The 13405-nt window shown below is 40.1% G+C and overlaps 1 protein-coding gene across 5 annotated transcripts in view; it reads left to right on the forward strand.

Annotated features, from left to right (window-relative positions):
* MYO18B (myosin XVIIIB) overlaps positions 1-13405 on the forward strand; it is a 1573426-nt gene that overhangs the window by 636330 nt on the left and 923691 nt on the right. For 3 of the 5 annotated variants that reach the window (XM_085634174.1, XM_085634172.1, XM_085634175.1), the window contains one exon: positions 11607-11766. In XM_085634174.1, the coding sequence (XP_085490300.1) occupies positions 11607-11766 (160 nt within the window). The remainder of the gene's footprint in view (positions 1-11606; positions 11767-13405) is intronic. The other 2 variants (XM_085634173.1, XM_085634176.1) reach the window with 1 other exon arrangement.

A 13405-nucleotide genomic window follows, 5' to 3' on the forward strand; every position in this document is an offset into this window, starting at 1 on the left:
TGTAGGGGGTCATGCTGGGGGTAGTGTTTTAGGGTTTATAGTAGTGTAGGGGGTAGTGCTGGGGTAGTGTTTTAGGGTTTATGGTAGTGCAGTGGTGTTTGGGTAGTGTAGTGGAAGTGCTGGGGGTAGTGTTTTAGGTTTTAGGGTAGTGCAGTGGTGTTTGTGTAGTATGGGGGTAGTGTTTTAGGGTTTAGGGTAGTGCAGTGGTGTTTGTGTACTGTAGGGGTCGTGCTGGGTTCTAGTGTTTTAGGGTTTAGGGTAGTGCAGTGGTGTTTGTGTGGTGTAGGGGGTCGTGTTTTAGGGTTTAGGGTCGTACAGTGGTGTTTGGGTAGTGAATGGGGTCGTGCTGGGGGTAGTGTTTTAGGGTTTAGGGTAGTGCAGTTGTGTTTAGGTAGTAAAGGGGGTTGTCCTGGGGGTAGTGTTTTAGGGTTTAGGGTAGTGCAGTGGTGTTTGTGTAGTGTAGGGGGTCATGCTGGGGGTAGTGTTTTATGGATTAGGGTAGTGCAGTGGTGTTTGTGTAGTGTAGGGGGTTGTGCTGGGAGTAGATTTAGGGTTTAGGGTAGTGCAGTGGTGTTTGGGTAGTGTAGGGAGTCGTGCTGGTGGTAGTGTTTTAGGGTTTAGGGTAGTGCAGTTATGTTTGGGTAGTGTAGGGTGTCATGCTGGGGGTAGGGTTTTAGGGTTTAGGGTAGTACAGTGGTATTTCGGTAGTGGAGGGGGTAGGGTTTTAGGGTTTAGGGTTCAGGGTAGTGCGCACAACCAGCCACAATATCCATGGACAAAGCGGATCCTGACTCTTTTGAACGCTCCGCCAATTGAATAATTTGGGTCAAGGGCCCTACCACGTCCAAGGCCTATCAATTCCTTTATTGGGATCCCTCATATACTTGGAGAAAAAGGTACATAGTTTCTCATCAATTTCAGGCGTGTGTGCCACCTTCCCCTTCAGTGAGGGCCTGGGGCATTCTCCCCTCATCCTATTCCTGACCTCCCTTTCAAGGTGTTGATGAATTTTCCCCACCACAACTCTGCCACTTTGGTGTCAGGGGTTCACTCCACCGACCTAGGATGGTAAATTTGGGAAGGCTCAAACATGTCCGAGTGGATCCTGTCCCCAACCCGGGACTGAGAGGAGTAGGACTCTGGATGTCAGGGATGCCCCGAGTCCATATCCTCATCGGAGGAGAAATCGTCCTCCGATACACCCTCTCCCTCTAAGGGAAACCCGCCGTCGGGGCCTACAATAGTGGTGACAGCGTCGCAATTTTCTCCGGACTCCTCCTCCTCCCGGCAGAGTGCATGTTTTAGCGTTCGCGTATTCTTGAGGAAGGTCTCCGTAAGTTTATCAAATCCTTCCAAGTGCCGCGCGTTATGCTTAACGGCCCTTTTATTCCCCATCTGGGAGTTACTGGGACCCGCCACCACCAGATCTGGGTCACTGAACACCCCAGGGATGCTTTTTGCCAGCTTATCAACCTGATCCCTAAGAGGAGCCAGTGCCCTAGAACTAGCCAGAGAGAGGGCTTGGTCCACTGTTGGAGGGAGAAGTTGGGGGGCCATTCCTCCTCCTATTCCTGGTAGGAGGAGTAAAAATGGTCTTCTGGAGAAGACATGATAGCAGAGGGTGTGAGCACAGAAGAAATGCCCTTAAAATCCTTAAGTGAAAAGAGATTGCCTGAACCTCAATTTATTCATAAGCTTTTAAACTTGATGCTTCATGGCCAAACACATTTCTTTTTTGTTTGCCCCGGTATTTTATTTATACCTTTTACTTCATACATTTATATCTTCATTACCTTATTTTAAATAGTATGAAAAGAGAAAATGGTCCACACTTTTTGACAATACCTACATAAACACTTTTAAATAAATTCTTCTTTTTTTTTAAAAACAGTGATTTTGAAACACTGCCACGAAGGGACTCTAAATAAAGGTTTGTCTCTTCAGAGAAATAACTCGTTGGGACACAACCTTTCAATGGAATAGGACGGACAAAGAGACCCGTTTTTTCATAGATAAGGCACCGCAATATGACAATTTAATATACGGCCACACATTGATTTCTACTAAGCGACTGAAAAGGTAGGATACATGTGAATATTGTACCTATACAGTCATATGGCCTCATATGAATACCACTGACATTATTGTCTGCTTGAATTTAAAGAAACCACAGAATGAAGCCTGGTTATAACCTATGCGGAAGAAACAAATGCACTTCCCCAGGTATAAGAGAGTGTAGAGATAGTGAAAATGTACAAAAAAGAATGAAGCTCCCCTTCCTAAAAATGTTTTTATATTTTACATCTTGTACAGAAAATCAGAAAGCCCTGATGAGAATCCAGGTATTAATATTCTATGATTCGAAACGCGTTGTTATAATAAAGGAGCACAGAAGAACAAGGATTTAAATCTTGCATTCTATTAACCTAGAATTAAGTTCTATGTGATATATTAGGTGATTAATGCTATTGTGCTCCTATGGATATTTAGATATTCTGTTTAAAAAAAAGTTTAGGACATTGATTCATTCACTGCAACCTGTGAATAAGGTTATGAGTATTTGTTTATTTATTATTTTGTTGTGTACTGTGATGTAGTTTGTTGAATATGTCTTAATGGATATGTGGATTATAAATGTTTTGTTTAAATTTATTTAAAAGTGTTTGTGTAGGTATTGTCAAAAAGTGTGGACCATTTTCCCTTTTCATACTATTTAAAATAAAGGTAAGGAAGATATAAATGTATGAAGTAAAAGGTATAAATGAAATACGGGGACAAGCAAAAAAGAAATGTGTTTGGCCATGAAGCATCAAGTTTAAAAGCTTATGAATAAATTGAGGTTCCGGCAATCTTTTTTCTCGTATGTATACGGCCCTGCCTAGTCCTCATCCCTTAGGGCCAAACTCCTTAATCTCTTAAAATCCTTAAGGCAGCCCCCTCGCCGGTGCTCCAACAGCTGGGCTTTCCCCAAAGCTGTTATAAGAATAGACTGAGGCGCAATACCAATTACCACCACCTGCGCTGGTAACTAACGTGGCCGTGTGGGGAAATCACCACGTAGCGGTGTCAAAATTAGGTGAGGGTTGGTCGGCAATCAAGCGGACACTAAAGGAGTGACCGGATTCCCAAACGCGTTTAAAGACTAGGCCTGGGCGAAAATTTCGTTCCGTTAGCGGAAATTGCGATAATTTGACATAATTTCTGCATTCCGCAGCTTGGCGATAATTTGTTTCTTGCTCGCGCTGTAAAATAATACATTCTCGCGTGCGCGCGATCGCCTTACCTGAATCCCTGCGTTCGCCGACAAGTCTTCCCGATCCGGTCGCGTTCTCCACAAATTCTATACCTATTGTCTATGATACCCTTCTCTTTCCCGTCCACTTTTTGTGCTAAATATATAAGTTATTTACTAAGTTCATCTGGAATAATAAGCCCCCAAGCATCAGTTTTAAGACTTTACAACTGCCCAAATGTGAAGGTGGGGTCGGTCTTCCAGATTTAAAAAAAATATGCGCATTCTTTGTGGCACAATGTTCCTTATGGTTCCATATTATCCCCCCCCCCCTTTAATGCACCTAAATGGCTTATACTGGAGAAAAATATGTTGGCTCCATATCCATTAACTGCGTTTCTTCGCAAGGCCAATGGTTCTTTTGGTAAATGATCCCCCATTCTTGCCAACTCTAAAATTGCCCTTTTATCATTTGATAATAGCTTTTCTATTACTTTGTCTTCCACTAAAACAGTTTCTCTTTGGTTCAATCCAATATCATAAGCATATTTCTTTATGGAATTTATGGATTACTGCTGGTATTTTCTTTGTTGCAGACATATGTCAATATGATATGTTTTACACATTTGATGTTATTCAAGCTAAATACAACCGGCCCTTGTCTGAGTTGCCCAAATATACATTACTATGTAATACGGTTCTTAATGCTTATCCGCAACTGCTTTCTATGTCTCAGTCCTCTGGTATAGAATTTTGTATTTCTGTGTTCAGCCCCTCAGGACATAAAGCCTCTAAAGTATATAAAAAATGTACCACTTCAAATTCCTTCTTCTCACATCTTAATCAAAAATGGGCACCACACATAAATTTTCAATCACCTAGCAATTCCTGGAAGGATATTTGGAAATCCAACACGGGTAATTATCTTCCGGCTACTCTTATACAAACTAATATTTACCTGCTTTACCAATGCTTTTGGACTCCAGGCAAATTATTTAAAGCTAAACTTCTAGATACCCCAAATTGTTGGCATTGTCAATCTACAACTGGTGACCTACAACATTTATTTTTCAATTTTTCTATTACTCATCAGTTTTTATCAGACATATGAAATATTATTACCCGGATCCTTAAGATCCAAACACCTCTATCTTTTCATGTTCTAATCCTCAAATCCTCTCTTGTTAAATCTATATTATCCTCTATGGATTGTAAATTGATTGATTTCCTTATTTTGTACTGCAATCAAATCTACTACCTGTAATTGGAAAAACGCTACATTACTCTCCGCTAATGCATGGTGGGAATGGATTATTTTTCTTAGACGTGGGCAATGCTCTTTTCCACGCTCTCCTAATGATTTCTCTACTTTTAGGTCTAATATGTGATCCAGTCTAGATTCCTATATCATTGCATGTTCTGCAATTTAAAATACTTATTTCAATTTTTATTAGTCAATCTTTGCTTACTGTAGCTCTTTATTTGTTGTTATATTATCATTTATATCTATTATGTATTTCTTAATGCTGGTATAGGTATACTATTTCATTATTAATGGTTGTTTTTTATTTCTTATATTGTGATATGTTTCTATACTGTTCGGTATTATTCTTTGTATTGTGTTTAAAATGTGTGAAAAATTCATTCAATAAAACATTTTGAACATTAAAAAAAACGTAAATTGGACAGTGCTTAACTAGACCACCTCTCTTCCTTTGATTCAACGAAGCTTGTTCTTAACCACATCCTTCAATAAAGCTGGTTCAAACCCCTAAAAAAAAAAGAAACTTTCATGTGTCTTCTCTCTACCACTCATGCTCTAACCCTATGCTTCAAAAACGAAAGATAAAGCATTAGCTCAATGTAAAACAAGAGAGCTAAAGAGATAACATCTAGTGATTGAACTGCACAGTGTACAATAAAAGAAAATTGAATCAATCTCAGCTTTCCCAATTGAGCAAACTGTGAGATTCTAGGCTATTGTTTAATTTCATTATGCTTCATTTCTCCCCAATCAAATTTGAAATACATGAGTTCAGGATGTGCAAAATGTTATCTTGTGTTTGATTTAATTTTTTATAATGCGTAGGATGCACAATAGCAATCTTGGCCACATACAGGATGCACATGATTTGCCTCTTGGTTCACTAATGGCATTGCCATGAAAGATAAGAGGAGAGCATGAATGTTACTAAGTTCATGTTGGCGAATTGCCCCTTCTAATAAATGCCACTTAATGCAGTGATATAATCTGATGTACCGAAGTGAAATGCTTGTACATGTTAGAGAATTACGTTTTTTTAATTTAAAAGACATTTTATCATCTTTTTATATATATGTATTCCTAAAGGTAAGTGGTGTAGGAAATCTTCTGTGCTTCTTGCCATTTACTTCAGTTAATATGTAAACAATGCTTGTGCTTTTAACATCATTCTGGATGTTATTGCTCAGTCTAGTAAACAGAATTCCAGTGCTGCAGTTCACTAGGGGTCACATGTAAAGGTCAGCAAAAATGTACAATGAGTGTCTTTAATGTAGGGCCTTTCTATTTGATGGAACCACACATGCCATTACCACGCAATGCATTTACCATGTATTGCCTTCACAACACAATCATTTAACACACATATCTTTACCACGCATGCCTTTACAAGGCGAGGATATATAAGGTAAGTGAATATATCCAACATCAAAACTCCCAAATTACCGAAGTAAAGTCATGCGCACTCCCAGAAGGTAAATGCTTCAATTCAAGGTTTATTGAGCAGCAACATACAATGTGTTTCAACACCAAAGTGTTTTGATATATATATTTTAGAAAAAGCAGGGGGAACTTCCACGAGACCCAATTTTTCAATTACCTTTACCACTCCATCACACTGCCCATCCCAAAACCAATAAAAAAAATCTTAGAACCCAAATCCCCTACACCCGTAATCCTAAAAACACCCTTACCACCAATTGCCCCTACCCCTAAACCCTAAAAAAACCCTCACCACCCTAAACCCTAAAAACACCATTACTATCCAATATCCCTACCCCCCTTAACCCTAAAAACATCTTTAGCACCCAATATCCTTGGCCACCCCTAAACCCTAAATATACCCATGCCATCCTAAACACATGCCTGTCCCTAAGCCCTACAAACATCCCTACCACCCTATAACCTTACCCACCCACCCAAAACCCTTAAAACACTTTTACCACCCTATACCCCTTTCAACCCCTAAACCCTATAGTTGATGACCCACTGGTCGATAGACCCATCTTTCTGTGGCGGTACTGACAGCTTTTGAATAAATACACAGCTCAAACTCACCACTGCTGTTGAACTCAAAGCAGGTGCTACTGCAAGCGTGATGGTAGAAATCACAAAATTATATTAAAGCTCACAAAGTTCAGCAGAGCACTCACTGAGTTGTCGGCCATATGTTTATTATATGCAGACACATTTCGGTTCAAAATTTGCCTTATTCAATGCTAGCAATTCACATTATCATACAGCGTTCTGGAGGTTGAATATATGGGACCTCGACCCCATAGGTGGTTTCAAATGATTTAACATAGATGAAGGACTGCAACGAAACCCGTCTGCATATAATAAACACATTGCACGAATAAACACTGTGAATGTAATTGGTGTGCCGCTTTGTCGTTTGTGACAGGATTTTCGTTTGATAATGGGATGCCTCGGCCACCACCCCTGGCACCGGCACCCAAAGGCAGACGTATGGTGTTTCTGGCAGCAACCTAAATCTGATATATATATTTATATATATACATATTTGTGATAAAAGAGTAAAAGATTGTGCTGTAATGTGTGGTAAAGGCATTGTGTAGTAATGGAGGCCTGAAAATGTGATCGCGTGCAGGGTTCTGACCCTGTGGTATAGGCTGTTTCCACTAGTCTTTATTTTGTATTTATGTACGTATTTATACATTGAGCATTGATCTAACCCAGCACGTGGATATGTGGCATTTTGGACAGTTGAGCATCTAACAGCAGAGACAATGAAAATGTAACTCACCCTCATGCGAGCAATATTAATACTTGGCTAGAGTTTACCCAACGGTAGAGTTAATGTTTCACAACAGATACAGCAAACAACTACAGGATAGCATAAAACAACAGACAAAATCATGGCACATATCTGAGAAACATCTTAGTAAGTAAGAGAGCAGAGGCTTGTGCATGACCATGTGCCTGGACACAGCCATAGCACACCCACACTTGTATTTTATACTTATGTGGAAATGCTTGTGCGCATCAGAGCTTTCTGCACAAGGGCAAATTTCATCACTGAATTAGCACATGGGCAAAATACACTTTCCCTCAATCTGTTCACACAGAGATTGTGAAAATATGTTTGTTAATCTGGCATCATGTTCTGAAATTATATTCTGTGTGTTTGATATTATTCCATCAGCATAGCAATATATTGATGGAACAATATAAACATGAATCCATTTACATTGAAACTGGCTTTGGCATGTTTAGCAAAACAGTATTAGCAATATTTGCCTTTGCTGATAATTCTGCTTCTATCAAAAATAATGTTGCACCTCAGCGGATGGTGCTGCAATGAGCAACAGCTGTCACAGTAGTAGAGAATCTGTTGGTGATCCAGATGTTGTTGCATAAATCTTCATATATCCTTTCAAACCAACTTGGTTTTTGTACCAGGGGCATCCCGGCATCTGCCAATGCAGAATGTTTTTTGGTTAACAGATAATGTCTATCATGCCATGATTAACTGGTGCATTTTAGCAAATGTCCCTGAAAATATCGATTTAAACATGTAATGTTCAGTACCATGCACTGGGCACAATTTTATATGAAAACTATATCTGTATTTCATATGCTATTCTAAAGGGATTTGCGAAGCTGAGCTGCCGAATGTGCCAGGCATTACTTTAAACTGTAGTTCTTGTTAGACTTAGCTCTCTTTGCAAGGTCATCACCAAACTTTCTGCCTTCACCCTCCCGTTTCTGAACCTTTTGTTGTTGGCTCCTAGGACTCTGCTCACTTTACCAGTGCCAAACATTCTTTTGCTCTCCCCCTTAAATATGGTAGAATTGGTTTACACCCAATTAGAGCCTTTAATATACTTGTAAGTGATACTACATTTACCCAGGATCTGTAAATTAAGTCCTACTTGTGAGCATGCATCAATAAGTGTGCCACCCACTTAAGAAGCCCTTCCAACATATCTAAGGACTGCCATTGCAGCCTGTGCGTACAGTTTTAAACTGCCATTTTGACCTGGCAAAATAAACTTTTTACCAAGTCTAAAATTGCCTTTTTGGTGCATTCCTTAAACAGCCCATAGGGCAAGGTGCAGTGTATTTAAAACGTTGGACATGTACTTTTAATTTTTACATGTGCTGGCAGTGAAAAACTCTTCAAATTCATTTTCACCACTGCAAGGCTTTCCTCTTTCACAGGATAACATTGGGTTACCTTATTACATTTAATAAGTGATTACTTTCAATTGGGAGCAGATAGGCATATTGAGTTTGGTATCTAAAGAATTGTACTTTAAAAGGGGGAGAAGGTGTTGGCAGAATCGACCACATCTGACTTGTTGAGGGGGAGATGTCATTTACCACATTGGCACATCACAAAGGTTCTGCCTGAGGACACTCGCAAAGGGGTTCACACTGATCTTTTGTGATCCCAGATAAGTTGGGGCCAGGGCAGGGAGGTAGGAAATTCCAAGCAACTACTGCTGTGGAAGCCTCTTGATATTTCTTCTACTTCAACTTGGTTACCCGGTATAAATAAAGGATCATCAGACTCAACTGTTTAGTACAGCCCCGGAACTGTGGATCATACAAAAGAAGGGTGGCTGCTGCCCTTCTGCTTGATGCTTGCCCTGCTTGCTGAGAAGGAAGACTGGATGTGCACTCTTCAACCCATGCTGAACTGACTTAAATGGACAGCTGACTGGCAGCCTGTTCTGAGCTACAGGGACAAGACAAGCTCCAGAGGCCTTCCTGCATCTGCATCTGCTTAGCTGAACTGCTGCCTTGACCAGCACCTCAACCTTTTCTTGTGTTGTGTTATTACTTCATTACTGTTTGAAGTGTTGCATTAATACTTTAGAAATTGCTCTAAGTTAAGCCTGCTTTTTTGTCAATTTAACAGAGGGTTGAGCACAGGTTAATTCGGAGTTTGTTTGTGCTTCGCCCTGATAGGATTTGTAGTTGCTGCTTGAGAAGGGTTATGCCCTATCAACCAGTAACCTAATTTGATACAGTTCTTTATTCCTATTTTTTTATTTTATTTTTTAATATTTAGTTTGTTTTTATGTAACATGTTCCAGAACCCAGTTGAGTGGCAAAGCAGTTTAAATATCGAGAACAAAAAAAATATCCTATTATAAGCACAAGCAAATAGCATAGAATAAATCCTTACATACTATACTATACAATGATAATTTGTATGATGGGAGTACATCGTGGAAGGGAAAGATTAAACTGGAATCATGATACCATGAATGAGTATATATATATAAAATCAGTTCAACCACTAACGTTTGAGTCAAATGAAATGCATGTGGGGTGTATGCAGTTGTGTACATAAGGTGAGATGTAACAGACTCAATGGTGGATGAGGAACTGACATGTGTTGAAGCCAAAGTAGGAGTTCATTAAGATATTGATGGAAGCTTAGAACGTGGTTCTTTAAGTCACTTTTGTAATCTTTTACAGTGGTAGGCAGTCAGATTCTAACTGGAGGACGTTCCAGTCTCTAGAGGTATTCAAAAAGAAGGAGCACTCCAGGGTGAATTATTTCCCAAACTCTGGTAATTCTACACAGAGAAGTAACATGTTTCCAGATGCTCTGTTAGAAAATGGGGTGAGACATAGAGCATTCTAAACCTCACCTCTGACGTATCTAGAAAAACTGTCCATTTTGAATAGACTGTGTCACACCATAACAGTACTGAACTGTGTTTAGGGACTTTTTTGTTTCAAGTACTATCCCCTGTCCCTGATTGGACCAAAAGAGGACCTCCCTCTCTTTCACCACTCCAGTTTGGCTGAGCCTGCAGATCCCACCTGATTTAGAGGTTGTGGAATAGATGAGTTTGCATTGGTGTAGCCATCCCCGGCACCCAGTGATTGGCACCTCTTATCTGCCAGAATACGATCATCTTTATTGCATTAAGAGATCGTCTCAATGCAGATTTTCCCTGCACAAAAGGGACACAGAAATGTTATTTTTCACAAACAATATCCCGCTTTAGAAGTTTGTCCTTGAAAACCAAAAATAAATGCCAAGTGGGCCTCCTTCCCATGGTGGTACACCCACATTAATTTCTGATGAAAGTGCTTCTGCTGTATTACCAGGAATAACTTCATCAGAAATAATTTTAGAAGCAGAGTTAACTCTAAGGGGTTGATTTCGAATGTGGTCGGTCAGACCGCTGACCGCAATTGTGGAAGTTAGGAGACCGCCCGACAAGCAGGTGGAAGTTCAACTGTCACATTTCAATGTGACTGCCTAGCTGATGGTGGACAAACTGTTGTAACTGTGGCAGTGACATGCTGCGACCAATGTAAATAGCGTAGCATATGCCGCTGCCTTGCAGCACCACCAGCAGGCCCATGCACCGTGTGCCATGTACCATGCAGTGCATGGCACAAGGTGCTGGAAGGTGAGTGGGGGCACTACATGTGACCCCATGGCCACTTCTCCGTGGCCTACAATGCCAGGGGTTCCTCTTTGGGGCCCCCCATATCACTTTCCGACAACCTTTTTATGGCGGTGTTCCCTCCATCAAAAGGCTCTCTGAAAGGAATATTCAAACTCCAATGGTGGTACCTGGCTCGGCAACGCCGCTATTCAGGGCCATGACTCTGACCACCGCCCCGTCTGGATCTAAGATCCTGATGGAGGCAGCGGTGTGGGTTCCGACCACTGTTGTCCGACTGCCAGCATCATAATGCTGCAGCCGGACTGTCACTGACGGCCTGTTAGAGGCGGTCAGACCGCCTTCGTAATCAGCCCCTAAATAGTGTGGTCTGCTGCAGGGTGAGTGAAGGCAGGGCATTTACTGCTGTGGGCTCAGAAGAATGGTCACCAAGGCCTAAATTACTTTCAGAAGGTGATAAAAGGAGTACGATTTTGTGGGACACTTGTCATTTACTGCAACGTATAATCGCAAAACTATAGCAGCATAAATGCTATTTAAAATCCATTATTTTTCTTGTACGTGCTATGAGCATTTTTCTGACTTGCTGATTTAAAAGGCATAAAAAGATGACAATCTACGCCTAAAGGACAAAGTTGGCACATTGAAATGCTTCTTGATTCGCTCAGACACATTTCTCGCATGACTGATGCCTCTTGTATCTACCTTACAGCAGATGGTCCCATACGCAAATGCGAGCAGCCTCTTCAGTGTGAGATTTTTCACCAAATGGGCAAAGACCCTGTGCGCTACGACTTCACCAGCTGGATCACCAGGGCCAAGGTGAACCTCTCGGCCCAGAATGCCATCCAGATTCTGCAGGAATCGAGAATGTATGTAATGGCTTAACTAAATCGAATAATTCTACATTTTCTAATCATATGCTCACAATGCATTCTTCTACAGGTGATTTATAATTAGGCTTCCTCGTTTTATGGTATATATGTCTTTGGAATTCCCATCCGTATTTCTCAGTGTTAATTGTTTTTTCTCATCATATCGATATTTAGTCATGTTTATTTTTAGGAAAGAATTAACAACTAAAATACTTTTCTTTTACTGATAAATTTACACTTACCTACAATTTTCGTAGTTTTTACTGAGCTTGGTAACAGTATACAATTAAACAATGTGCACCCTTGAAAACTTTAGTACTTGGTTTTATTACATGTGCACATCTGTGGCTATTTATGCTTCAATATGAAATCTTATGCCCTTTCGTTATTACCCATGCTCTCTTAAAGTACACCTATTTAACACGTTTTAATTACTGTTGGCATGAAGGGACACTCTAAGGTCAATTTCAATTTTGTATTTTTAAATTTTGGGGTCTTTCCTGACAGCACAGTTGTCTGCGCAACCTTTTGTTACTAATGAATTAAATATGCGAAGAATGGGCTTTGCATCTTCCCAAAAGATTAATTCTCTCTCGTCGCTTGCTATTGGCTGTTAGATGGCTGGCTCCCTTTTCCACCTAATGAGAGAAAGTGGTGTTGCAATACATGAGGGCATATTTTACATCTAAAAAATACACTGAATGATCTCACATGAAATCATTTTTCTTCTGCATGCATTGTATACAGAAAGGAACCCTTTTCTATGTTGTAGTTTAATTGCAGCAGACCTTCGAAAATGTTTTACTTGGGAATTAAGTGTGTGTTTTCACTGTGTATTTTCAACATTGTTCTTTACTCTTGACGTTCTATCCATGCTCTTCTTTTTGTTTCCCCCTTTGCAAATTTTCAGGTAAGAAATATCTTTGCTATAGCCATTTCCTCTTGCTTTGACGAGTTTACAAATGCAAATATATATATATATATACAAAAGCTGATTCCATGAGTTAGCCTATTGAAGTCAGCTTTATTGACTTTGACAGTGTTTGTTAAAGATAAAGTAAGATATTCCAATTATTTCTATTTCTGCCTCCTCTATTGACCCTATTTTCTGTATAGGGCTGTGGCCTATAGGTGTGAGTGAGGGTGTATTTGCACAAGTGTGTCTTTTGATCTGTTTGCATGTTTATATTTGTATGTTTAAGAGGAGAAGTTGCTAAGAGTTTGTAAGTCATCGTATTTCTCTCCTTGCTATTTTTTTCACCTTCTCCAGGACTTCTTCACTTTGATTGTCATAGATGGGTATTGTTGTCTTTTTGAGTGTTAAAATGTCAATCTGGCCCTGATGGGACACTGTAGTCAAAGCCTACCTCTGTTGCAATTTCAGTTGATTATATGTCTAAGTGAGAAGTTTGAGCTAAAGCAAATCAAGTGTCACTCCTGGAACATCGTCTTCAATCACGACTATTTCTTATTTTCAATGAAAAACAAATACCTAACTGGCACCTAAAGATGCATAGGACTATCTGATAGCCTATAAAATGCTGGGTGCTTAAACAGTACCTAGGTGTACCCTATAGCTTTCCAATCCTAAGAACTTGCCTCCACTTACTGCCAAGAGAACCCTTTTGATTAGATT

Source organism: Triturus cristatus, chromosome 11 (assembly GCF_964204655.1).
Source record: "Triturus cristatus chromosome 11, aTriCri1.1, whole genome shotgun sequence".
Lineage (NCBI taxonomy): Eukaryota > Metazoa > Chordata > Amphibia > Caudata > Salamandridae > Triturus > Triturus cristatus.